Source organism: Sarcophilus harrisii, chromosome 4 (assembly GCF_902635505.1).
Source record: "Sarcophilus harrisii chromosome 4, mSarHar1.11, whole genome shotgun sequence".
Lineage (NCBI taxonomy): Eukaryota > Metazoa > Chordata > Mammalia > Dasyuromorphia > Dasyuridae > Sarcophilus > Sarcophilus harrisii.
In genome coordinates, this window is record NC_045429.1 from 24458740 (window position 1) to 24471489 (window position 12750).

The following is a 12750-nucleotide window of genomic DNA, read 5'->3' on the forward strand; positions in this document are numbered from 1 at the left end:
CCTCTCAGGAGGAATGAACCAGATCCTTCAGGGTACTCAAGTGGATCTGTGTAGGCAGGCACTTTGACCAACTGCCCATTTTTGCCATTCATTGTTTGCTTTAATTGTATATGTGGCACAGACTGGATCGTCTAGGTCCTTTGGCTCTCAATTACAACCCTCCACCTGCATTGATGATTTAATTGATTGCCTCTGCCTGATTTCAGAAATATTTCTTATGTGTCTTTTTGTTTTATTTCCAAATTCACACACTGACTTCCCTTTATTTGTATATTTTTAGCTCTAGTTTGTAAGTTCATTGGCATGGAGTGGATAGACTGACATGATGTGCCAGATTTTTGGCTCCAGGCTAGCCTTGGTCCACTCTAGTTGTCATTCTTTATTATTAATGGTTGGGATTATTATGTCTGGAAGCCTTTCAGTTAGCCAATGGAAACATCACAAGCTACTACTTCTCTGATATAGATGGAATCATTTCTTTTATTGTAGATGCTGGGCTCTCGCATTATTTGGTGGGAATGGTGAGACAGGATTTGAGCAAAATTCTACATATTCAGTTTTTAGTATTTCTATTACATTGACTGATGAAGGTTATGAACACTTCAATGAGGTAAAAATTTTTCATTGTCAAAATACATTTTCTCTTGTATAACTATCCTATTCAAAAAAACTCATCATGCATTTTGTTTTTAGGTTGCTCATACTGTGTTCCAGTATTTAAAAATGCTGCAGCAACTAGGTCCTGATAAAAGGTAATTAGTCCTCATCAGAGGAATAGAGGAACCGACTTTTGAGAGGGGCCGTTTCCTCTCTTAAGAGGCACATTCCAGAGTAGTGGATGCCCCCGTATAGAAGTGCTGAGTATGGGTGAAAGAGACCCTTGGACATGGAAGGCTCTCGGTGAGGGGCCCAGAGGCCCACTCATTCTGGAGCAGCTTTTTTTTTTTCCTCAGGAGCTCCACTTATTCCTAGTCTTGGCAGGTGAATGTCCCTTCCTTTTACTGTTATAATCTCTCCAAGTCTTGTTCTTTGATCATTCTTGTCCCATCCTCTCAGCTGCTCTGACTTATGTAGCCTGCACCATCACTTGCCTCTAGAGCTGTTTCCTGAGCACCTTTGTGCCTCTTCTGCCACCTGAATGTTTCCCATTCTTTTTTGCCAGTACAGGCCTGGCACAGAGCTGGTACTCACTGAAGCTCTGTCGGTGAATTGAATTCAGTTACTTCTTATCTGGTACAATTCTTGCTCCTGTTTTTCTTAAATCCTCTGTAGGAAAGCCACCTGATATACTCTGGGGGCAGTGTCAGCTAACAGAGATGGGAATCTGGCAGGAAGTGACACTTGAGCTGAGCCTTGTGGGGGTGGAGGGGGGAAAAGGGGGGCAACACTGGGTGGTCTAAGGGGTGGAGGCAGAATTTCAGGCACCAAGGATAGACAGTAGTTCCAGTTAGGCTGGAGAGGAATGTAGAAGAACATACCCATAAGCTAGAGCCAGCTTGTGAAGGGCTTTACAGATAAGACTATCACAGGTACTAGTTCTTGAGCAGGAGAAGGCTATGGTCAGCAGCTCAGTACTGGAAAGAAAGCTGCCCACTGTCTCAGCTCTCACCTCCCTCTCCTACTCTCCCCACCACACAAATGCAAACTCCTCTCTTGTAGGTCACCAGTGATTTCTTTCTTGCTAAATTGAGTGCTCTTTTCTCATCCTCATCTATTTTAAGAATACAAATGTGGACGGTCAGTGGTTAGAGCTTTCTGGGAGCAGAAGAGATCAGAAATTAGCCCTGAGGGACAGAAGGGTCAAGTCAGCTTTTAAAAGATGATGGAACTCTTGCTGTGTTGCCAAGCAGCAGGAAATAAAGCAGGGGAGAAGGGAAGGGTGGAAGGGCTGACAGAAGGGAGCGGGGAAGGGAATAGGATGGGGCTGGCTTGGGGCTTCTTTGCAGAGTGAGCCTCCCATCATCCTTGGGGGCATGTGCTGTTTATCCTCATTTTAAAGATAAGTGATACTGAGAGGGTCACAAAGTTCTGAGCGCCTGAAATAGCCCTTGTATCCCCAGCTTCCATTCAGCACTCTGCTGTCCATACTTAGCTGCTTCGTGACCAAGTATTCAGTACAATCTATGAATTGTTTAAATTGTGTTAACAATTTTTGTTATGCCTCAGTCAATGTAGTGGGTTTTTTCTTTTTTTTGGGGGGGGGGTGGGGAGGCAGTTGGGGTTAAGTGACGTACCCAGCTAGTTAGTGTCACCTGTCTGAGGTCATATTCGAACTTGAGTCTTCTGGACTCTGTCTTCTAGACTCTGCCCATTGTGCCACCCAGCTGCCCTCTCCCTGTCCTCTTCCCCCACCCTGCTCAAGTACATTATGTTTCATAGATAAAGTAGGACCAAGCATCTTCAAGGAGTTTAGTATAGTGGGGATAATAAGACAAATCTGCAAATTAATCTATTACATGATACCTCTGTATAGGAGAGGTCCAGCCAGAATATTGTAAGAAGTTTGACAAAGAACCCCTGATTATACCTGATATTATGCTTGATTATACCAGGCATTGGGAAAAACTTGATGGGATGACTCCTGAGCTGGACTGGAAGGAAGGAAAGGAAGGTTGTAATAGAAATTTGGGGAAGAAATGGGTGGAGACATGGGGGAGTAATGATTGGGCCTGGAGAAGAAAAAACCAGTTTGGATTGGAGAATGCCTGGGCAAAAGGTTGAAGCCAGCTTGTAGAATTCCAGGCTGGGAAATCTGTTCTTTACTTCATGAGCCCTGAAGAGCTCTTGCAGATGTTGAATGCCATGATGAGCATTGTTTGTTTGTAGGGCAGAGGAAGTCAGAAGAAATGCATGTTAGTGTTCCCATGAAACACGTTGGCAAAAATGGGACGGGGAGACTTTTCTGGTTGACCAGGCCAGAGGTGTTGGGGGACCTGAATTGAGGGGGGGTAACAAGGCATGCTTGGTAACTGGGAGCGGTGCTGGAATTGGACAAAGCTTGGCAACTGGCCGGATGTTGGCAGGGAAGGGAGAAATAGAAACCATGATCCATTGTGAAGGTTGGGAGCTTGAAGCCTGAAGAACAATAGAGGGGGCCAGGAAGAGCCTTGTGTTAGTCTAGACAGGAGGAAGAAAACTGAATGAAGATGAATCTAGAGGTCACTGGGGAAAAGGGGAAAGCGGTTAGAGCTGGTAACTTTGAAGGATGTGAAAGATGTGGAAGCAGCAGGCAAGGACCCCCATGGTGGTCAGGGAGTCCATCTACAGATATCCTCAGCAACTTAGTAGGGAGGATCATAGCACACCTACCTCTTGGGCCATTGTGAGAATCAAGGGAGAGAATATTTATAAAGTGTTTAGCACAGTTCCTGTACAGAGAAGGCTTGTTAACAGCGCTGATGGGACTCGGTAACAATTAGATATAGGTGAGAACAGTCTGAGAAAATTGGGAAAGTCCCAGACTTTCAATATGGGAGACAGGAAATGGTAATTTTACAGACAGAAGAGGCTCAGGCAAAGGGAAAACACGTGTGTGTGTGTGTGTGTGTGTGTGTGTGTGTGTGTGTGTGTGTGTGTGAGTGTGATTGTATACATGTGTTGGGGGTAGGAGGGAGATGTATCCATACTTCTTGTTCCTTACAGTGACCAAGGTCTTAAAATTCTGCTTAGGTGGGGCTGTTCTAGTATTCTAATAAGAATTTAAGTATTCTTCTGAAAATGTGACAATATGATGCACTCTAACTGTAATTTCTTTTACAGAATTTTTGAAGAGATTCAGAAAATTGAAGATAATGAATTTCATTACCAAGAACAGGTACCGTGAGTCAAACTTTTTTTCAGGTCTGGCCCTTGTCCTCATATGCTTATTGCATTGTATCAAAAGCTTTACTGGCATTTTAAGTGTCATTCCCTAAACCTCACTGATATCTGAAAGATGATGTAATTAAAATAAGTAATAGAGACACGTTGATGTGCTGTGACACTGGACAAGTGACTAGTTGTTTAGGCCTCTCTTCTTGCCTGTGCTCTCTACTCTTATTTGGTGACGCCACCAATGCCTGTGGCTCTTATTCTTTTTTTTTGACCGATCTCTTCCAGCTCTGCCCTATCCCAACTCCTGTTTATCCAGGGTATCAGTGCCCCATCACCATCTGTTTCAAACTCGACCCTTTTCACAATCCTGTTCCTTTTGAAAACAGCACCATCTTTCTGGGTTTTCAGCTTTTCAGTCTTGGGGTTAGCTGAACCTCCCAGCTCTCCACTACCTCCCACCTCTATCAGTCCCAAAATCTTGTCTTTACTTCCATACAATCTCTTGGATCTCCTTTCGTGGGCGGGTAGGGAGAAGAATGGATAATTCTTGAGGGCAGGAGTATATCTCCCTTTTTCATTTGTGTTTCCAGTGTTGGTCATGTAACGTACTTAATAAATGCTTTCTGATTAATTGATTGAGGAACTAGACTCAGAGTCTTGTGTCAGAGGGGTGGATTCTGTATATCTAGGTGATGTCAGGTTAGGCACAATTCTTTCCTCTGATTTCACTTTTGTTAAAATGGGGATAATAATACTTGCTTAAATTAGTTTTTTACCAGGCTGAGGATGAACAAAGTGCTTTGAAAACTGATTGTATACGAGGTGAGTTAGTATTATTACCTGGTTCCAATGGACTCTGGAGACAAGGCCTTGCCCAGCCCTCCCTCACTTAAATCCACTTCACTCAAATGTCATGGCATCAGCTCCCTGATGTCATGGTCCTCTTTGAGAACAAAGGACAAAGAACAACACCAACTACTTTCCCAAGGGATTAAGGACAGCATGATTTGGAATATCCTATGTTAGATGTTTGTGGAGATACTTCTACCAGTTCAGTAGAATGAACCCACCAGGAGACTTGAGTTCTAGTCCTGACTTTAGCAGTAACCACACTATGTGGGGCTTTAGTTGTATCATTTCTAAATGGATGGTGACTAGGACCCTAGGGAGCTTGGAATTGATGGTGCTGCAAACACTTACCATCTTAAATGGTCACCCTGGAAGGAAGGAGGCCAGTCGTATGGTGTGGTAAAGTATCTTGGTCAGGGAGTTGAATAAGATGGGCTCTGGTTCCACCTGGTAGATAAGACTCTTGGACAGGTGAGGTCCACTCTATGTCTAATCTTCCATGCTCTAAGAACCTTCTTGCTCTGACATTCTACATTCTAATTCCTTTCCAGTTCTGATAGCTTTTTTGTATTGTGTGTGCTAACAATTCTTTGTGACATTATCCAAGGCCTATACCATCGAGAACCATTGAACTTTCTAGCCTTTCCTCATACTGCTGATTTCCACGTAAGCAAGTGAATGAATAAAAACACATTTATTAAGTGCTTACTGTAATGTCAACTACTGTACTGAATGTTGAGAATGCTAGTACAAATGTAAAGACAGTTCTTTTCCTCAAGTAACTTACATTCCATATTTTTCTGGGTTGATTAACTCAGTGTCATCATTCACATTGCTATAATAAGAGGATTTCCCCCCCAAAATTTAAAAAATGTATAATTTATGAATATTTTCTATTTCTTACATCAAATAATTATTTCAAGTATCATCCCATATAACAGAATGTTACTTATTTATTTTTAAAATAATGTTTTTTTCCAATTATGTGTAAAAATACTTTTTAACATTTGTTTTTTAATATTCTGAATTCCAAATTCTCTTTCCCCCTCTCTCTCTGACATGTCAAGCAATTTGATATATATTATACATATGTAATCATGCAAAGATATTTCCTTATTAGTCATGTTGTGAAAGAAAACAGATTCCCCCCAAGACAAAATAAAATGAAAACCAGTATGCTTTGATTTGTGATCCATGTGATCCTATGGCTTCATTTGACATCTCTGCTACTGATTTTCAGATCTTCTTAATCCAGGTCTGCCCTCTCCTGATTGCTAGTTTTATCTCCCAGTGCTAGACATCTCAAACTAAGTATCCCAGAGACATCTGAAGCTGGACTGGTCTTCCTTGTGTCCCCTGTCACTGTCCTTCCAGCCAGCCAGGCTTATGACCTAGCCATCCCTCAAGCTTGCCCCTCCTGTGTCCAGCAGCTCCTGTAGTCCCTCCATTTACTTTTTTGCCTGGCCTTTCCCTACTGCCATTCATCCTCCACTCTGCTGCCATTTGCCTGCCTTGCCATGACACACCCACACTGTTGTGTAAACTCCAGTGGCACCTTATTAGCTTCAGGATAAAATAGAGCCTGGCCCTTCCCTCCTCCTTCTCCATCTTCTTAGACTCCACCCTCTGGGCTTCTCCTCACACTCCTGTCTTCTGTTCTGAGCCTTTTCTCTGACCAGTTCCCACCTTCCAGGCTCTCCCTCCTTCCTGCCTCTGGGCTTCCCTGACTTCTTTTCATCTAAAATCCCCTTTTCTATAGGCAGCCTCTCCTAATCTGTTTGCTACTCCCTCTGCTCATCATCTCCAGTTTTCTCTGGCCATGTCTTGTGTGCACATTGTCCTTAGATTGTGAGCTCTATGAGAGCAAGGTCTTTTCCTTAGCAAATTGTCTGGCACATAGAAGGCACTTAATAAATGGTTGTTAACTGACCTACATTTATTCAGTGTGTACTGTCAGATCCCCGCTAGCCTCGATGTTGGGGGTACAAAGATGAAACAATCCTTGTCCTCAAGCAGCTTCCATTCTAGAAGAGTAAATAGGTACAAAGTCCCATGAAAGGGGAGCCATAGCCTAGCAGCTGGGGGTTCATAGATAGGCTTCCCATGGCAGGGGACACTGAAGCCAAGGTGGGAAGGATGTGAAGGATCCTAAGGGGTAGACGAGAGGAGGGCCTTAACTGTGAAGAAACCAGTTTGGCTGGTACAAAGGAGAACCCTGTGCATTGAGTCCTGTAAAGGTTGGCTGGAGCTGTGTTCTGAAGGGCTCTTTTTATTTTAATCTGGAGAAAATAAGAAAGACAGCTTCCTTGAGCCAGGGGAACACTATGATAAACCCATTCTTTAGTAATATCTACTTGGCAGCTTTGTGAAAGGTAGATCAGAGAAATCTGAGACAGTCCAGGGTAGAAGTGGGTGTAATGATTTAGCTGAGAGCTTTGACCTGGGCAGTGGTCACAAGAGTGAGGGGAAGGGGCTGGGGGACAGCTGGGAGGGATACTACTTGAAAGGTAGAGGTAAGAGGACTTGACAGTGAAGCATCAAGTGTAGGTTCTGATGAACTTAAGTGAGTGGGAAATGGTGGAAAAGAGGGAATGGTTTGTGGGGAAATCTAATGACTTAAATTTTGAACATGCCCTTTAGATGTTCAGTAGGCAGCTGGGTGATGTGGAGCAAGGGCTCGGGAGAGAAAATAGAGTGGATCTCGATCTAGATAGAGGGGAGATAGAGAGTGAGTGACTGAAGGGGTCCAGGGCCCCAAGAGGGGCGAGCTTGGCCTTTTGGAGCAAAGGAGAAGTGGCTAGGAAGGTGATAGCTGGTGGGGGACAGGAGGAAAGAACACATGACAGAGGATGGTGAAAGAGAAGACAGGTGTTCTGAGGTGGGGGAGAAATAGAGTAGGGCACAGGTTTGGGACTGGTGTTCTGTGGGCAGTGGGATGGGGGGGGTAAGGAGCAATGTGTGGGAGGGAAGAGATTGTAGAACATAACTGGAGGGGTCGGACAGACAGTGTCCCCACTTCCAGCGGCATCCAGGAGGAAAAATGCTGTTGGTGGCAGTGACCCAGGGTAGTTGGGGTTTCAGAAGGGCAGAGGGGCTTTGGGCCAAAGAGGTGGGGCACTCCAGGGCAGAGAAAACTCGTAGGTGAACCAGTTGGCTTCTTTTCCACCTCCTCTTACTGTCTCAGGGAGGCAGCCGCAGATGGTCAGGGGCTAGAAGTTGTCGGTCATTTCCTGAACCTCTATTAAGTCCTTCATGGTGTGCCAAGCTCTATGCTGAGTGGTGGGGTACAAGGAAAGGTGAGACCCAGGCCTAGACCTATGTAGTGACTTGTGCAGGAGCTCACAGTCTAATGGGCTGACACAAGAGTGACTCGTTCCATGCACAATACAGGCCGTATGGGAAAGGTGGGATTGTGGCTGAGATTTGATGAGGAGGGAGAAAATGCCAGCAGGAGCACCGCAGAGGAGGTGCTTGGAGTCCAGGGTGAGTTTTTGTGTTTGAAAAGCAGCAAGGAGCCTGTTGGGGCTGGACTGTCACGGTTTCTAGAAGACTGGAAAGTAAAAGGGGGCAGAGGGGAGAAGGTCTTTAAAGGCAAGTGGTACTTTATATTCAGTCTCAGAGTTTTAGTAAGGAGCTTTTGCAGATTTATTGATTAGGAGGGTGATTCGGCCAGAACCATGCTTTATGGGAGTGGAGGAGACCAGAGGGAGGAAGACTAAGCAGAAGGTGATGACAAGAGGTCAAGGGACAAAGGGTTTCACCAGCCTTGGGCTATTGTGGGAAATAGGTAGGGGTGTGTGTGTGTGTGTGTGTGTGTGTGTGTGTGTGTGTGTATGTATGCATGTATGTATGTTGGGGTGGGGGCAGAGTGAGTGAGTTTCAAGGTCAGGACTGGATGGGCAAATTTCTTTGACCCTAATTTGTTCTTACATTTACTCACAGTTGGTGGATCTATGAATGAGCACAACTAATTTTTTTTTTAAATTTAAATAACTTTTTATTGACAGAACCTATGCCAGGGTAGTTTTTTACAACATTATCCCTTGCACTCACTTCTGTTCCATTTCCCCCTCTCCCTCTGCCCTCTCCCCAAAGATGGCAAGCAGTCCTATACATGTTAAATAGATTGCAGTGGATCTTGGATATAATATATGTGTGCAGAACCGAACAATTTTCTTGTTGCTCAAGAATTGGATTTAGAAGGTATAAATAACCTGGGAAGAAGTACAAAAATGCAAACAGTTTACATTCATTTCCTAGTGTTCTTTCTTTGGGTGTAGCTGCTTCTGTCCATCCTTGATCAAGTGAAACTCAGATCTTGTCTTTGTTGAAGAAATCCACTTCCATCAGAATACATCCTCATACAGTATCGCTGTTGAGGTATATAATGATTTCCTGGTTCTGCTCATTTTGCTCAGCATCAGTTCATGTACGTCTCACCAATCCTCTCTGTATTCGTCCTGTTGGTCATTTCTTACAGAACAATAATATTCCATAACATTCATATACCACAATTTGCTCATTCATTTTCCAGCTTCTGGCCACTACAAACAGGGCTGCCACAAACATTTTGGCACATACAGGTCCCTTTCCCTTTTTTAGTATCTCTTTGGGGTATAAGCCCAGTAGAGACACTGCTGGATCAAAGGGTATGCACAGTTTGATAACTTTTTGGGCATAGTTCCAAACTGCTCTCCAGAATGGCTGGATGTATTCACAATTCCACCAACAATGTATCAGTGTCCCTGTTTTCCCACATCCCCTCCAACATTCTGCATTATCTTTCCCTGTCATTCTGGCCAATCTGACAGGTGTATAGTGGTATCTCAGAGTTGTCTTAATTTGCATTTCTCTGATCAACAATGATTTGGAACACTCTTTGATATGAGTGGTAATAGTTTCAATTTCATCATCTGAAAATTGTCTGTTCATATCCTTTCAACATTTATCAATTGGCGAATGGCTTGATTTCTTATAAATTAGAATCAGTTCTCTATATATTTTGGAAATGACTCCTTTATCAGAATCTTTGACTGTAAAAATGTTTTCCCAGTTTATTGTTTCCCTTCTAATCTTGCCTGCATTAGTTTTGTTTGTACAAAAACTTTTCAATTTGATATAGTCAAAATTTTCTATTTTGTAGTCAATAGTGATCTCTAGTTCTTCTTTGGTCATAAATTCCTTCCTCTTCCACAGGTCTGAGAGGTAAACTATCCTATGCTCTTCCAATTTATTTATGATCTCATTCTTTATGCCTAGATCATGAACCCATTTTGACCTTATCTTGGTGTACGGTGTTAAGTGTGGGTCAATGCCTAGTTTCTGCCATACTAATTTCCAATTTTCCCAGCAATTTTTGTCAAATAATGCATTCTTATCCCAAAAACTGGGGTCTTTGGGTTTGTCAAACACTAGATAATTAAGGTTATTGGCTGTTTTGTCCTTTGAACCTAACCTATTCCATTGATCAACTAGTCTATTTCTTAGCCAATACCAGATAGTTTTAGTAACCGCTGCCTTATAATATAATTTTAGATCTGGTACAGCTAAGCCACCTTCATTTGATTTTTTTTTCATTAATTCCCTTGAAATTCTTGACCTTTTGTTTTTCCATATGAACTTTGTTGTTATTTTTTCTAGGTCATCAAAATAGTTTTTGGGAAGTCTGATTGGTATAGCGCTAAATAAATAGATTAGTTTAGGTAATATTGTCATCTTTATTATATTTGCTTGCCCAATCCAAGAGCATTTAATATTTTTCCAGTTAGTTAGATCAGACTTAATTTGTGTGGAAAATGTTTTGTAGTTTTTCTCATAAAGTTTCTGATTTTCCCTTGGCAGATAGATTCCTAAATATTTTATACTATCAGTAGTTACTTTAAATGGGATTTCTCTTTGTAACTCTTGACTGTTGGATTTTGTTAGTGATATATAAGAATGCTGATGACTTATGTGGGTTTATTTTATAACCAGCAACTTGAGCACAACTAATTTGGAAAGCATTTTGAAATTGGGCAAATAAAGTGACTAAACAGGATGTGTCTTTTGACTCACCTGCCTCACAGTAGGTCTGTACCCTAAATATGCCAAAGAAAGAGGGAAAAGTCCTTGATATACAAAATTATTAGCTCTTTTTGTGGTGGCAGGACACCGGCCCACCAAGAAGATATCCAGTAGTTAAGGAATGGCTGAATAAGTTGTGTTAAATGAATGTTTTGGAAGAAATGAGGAAATAAATGGTGTCAGAAAGACATGGAAAGTCTCAGAAGAACTGATGCAGAATGAAACAATTAGAACCAGCAGAATACGTGATACTATAATCAATCAATAAACATTTATTATGTGCCAGACAAAATCATATGCTGACCATGGGATAGAAAGTCCATGCAAGTGTACAAATAACCACAGACAAATAATATATAGACATTAAATTAGAGAGAATTGACAGTGAGAAGGCATTCACACCAAAAGATTGGGCAAGGATTCCTGCAGAAAGTGGGATTTCAGCTGAGACATGAAGAGGGCTAGAGAGGACAGGGATGAGGAGGGAGAACCTCCAGGCCTGGGAATGGCCAGAGAGGTCACCCAGAAGCTGCACTTGGGCTGCTAAGCAGGGTAGGGTATTATTTCAAGGCAGAAGCTAATAATAGCTCAAGTATTGGGTCCAAAGTAGAATAAAGATGTTTAGGAGTCTGAAAATCATAACTTTGATCAACAGTGAGGGGAATTGCAGTTATTTTCCTTTGTGGACAGATTTTCTAATAGACTCACATGGAAGAGCAGACCAATTTCTTTTGTGTAGCACTATCATGCAAAAAGATAGTGCTGAGGGGTACCAGTCAGAAGGACTTCCTAATTCTGGCTGGCAGTTATGAGGCACACTGAGGTTTGTAGAGTATTTCTCATTTGGCCCTCATGCCAGCCCTGGGAGGTAGGTTCTCTCCATTTTAACAGATGTGGAAACTGAAGCCAACAGCAGTGAAGTGACTTGTACAGTGTGTCACAGCCTAGTTAGGGTCTGAGATCCCATTAGAACTTGGGCCCAAAGAGCAGGACATTTCTGCATGGAAGCCCAAGTGCCCTAAGAGACTTCAGAAAAAATCCGGCACCAGTGTGGCAACTCCTTTACCATCAGGGGATGGGCAGAGGTTTGCTTGGGAGGGTCAGGGATCAGATTATGGTTATATCTACAACACAGTGAGTTCTCCTTCCTATACTGGGGAGACTTTGTGGGCAGTTACTGATGGGATGTCCTGGCAGTAAAAGTGCTGCTTGTCCACAGACAGATCCAGTTGAGTATGTGGAAAACATGTGTGAGAACATGCAGCTGTACCCCTTGCCAGACTTCCTCACTGGGGACCAGCTTCTATTTGAATATAAGCCAGAGGTATGTTTTCTACTTGGTGGGATGAGAGGGGGTCGGGAAGAGTAAGGGAGGGGGTGACCGGAAACACTAATTCCCCGAAGAAATGGGGAAACAGCAAAATTATCAGAAGGGGTTTTGTTGTTGTTGATAAGACTTTTGAAACAGTTTATCGACCAATATTTGTTTTTTGTTTTTTTTTTGAATAAGAAGTTTGCACTGCTGTCTCCCCTCAATTGAGTTCTTTCCCAGTGTTCCATCTTTCAGAACTTTTATTTTTATGATCTTGTACAGTTGAAATTGAATGAAATTGGGCTTGGGGGAAATCTGAAGTTTAACAGTAAAAATACTCGGGCACAAGTGCAATGAGTCCCTGAATTTTAAGCTCCAGAGAGTAGCTACTAGCCCATGGGAGAGGCCCTGCCCATAATGGGGAGGATCCCACAACCCAGAACCCCGCTTGCAGAGGGGATCAGTGACCGGCCTGCATTTGGATGTCACGTTCTGTCCTCCATGTGACTGAGGGCAGAGTGAAAGTCTCCTGAGTCACATCTTGGTGCTGCTTCATTTTTGTTTGGAAATTGTGTTTTTATGTTGCCAGCGATGTTTTATTCCCTAGGCTCACCTACTGAAACCTTAAAATATTCAGAATTCTAGAACAAGATCCCTTTGGGTAAAGTGTTTCAGTAGGTCCTCCCAGAATGGAAAGTCTTCACTTAATTTCT

At 42.8% G+C, this 12750-nt stretch overlaps 1 protein-coding gene across 2 annotated transcripts in view; it reads left to right on the top strand.

Moving 5' to 3' along the window:
* NRDC (nardilysin convertase) overlaps nucleotides 1-12750 on the top strand; it is a 64417-nt gene that overhangs the window by 35907 nt on the left and 15760 nt on the right. For both annotated transcript variants that reach the window (XM_031969132.1, XM_031969133.1), the window contains 4 exons: nucleotides 490-610; nucleotides 694-752; nucleotides 3760-3814; nucleotides 11945-12049. In XM_031969132.1, coding sequence (XP_031824992.1) covers nucleotides 490-610; nucleotides 694-752; nucleotides 3760-3814; nucleotides 11945-12049 — 340 coding nt within the window. The remainder of the gene's footprint in view (nucleotides 1-489; nucleotides 611-693; nucleotides 753-3759; nucleotides 3815-11944; nucleotides 12050-12750) is intronic.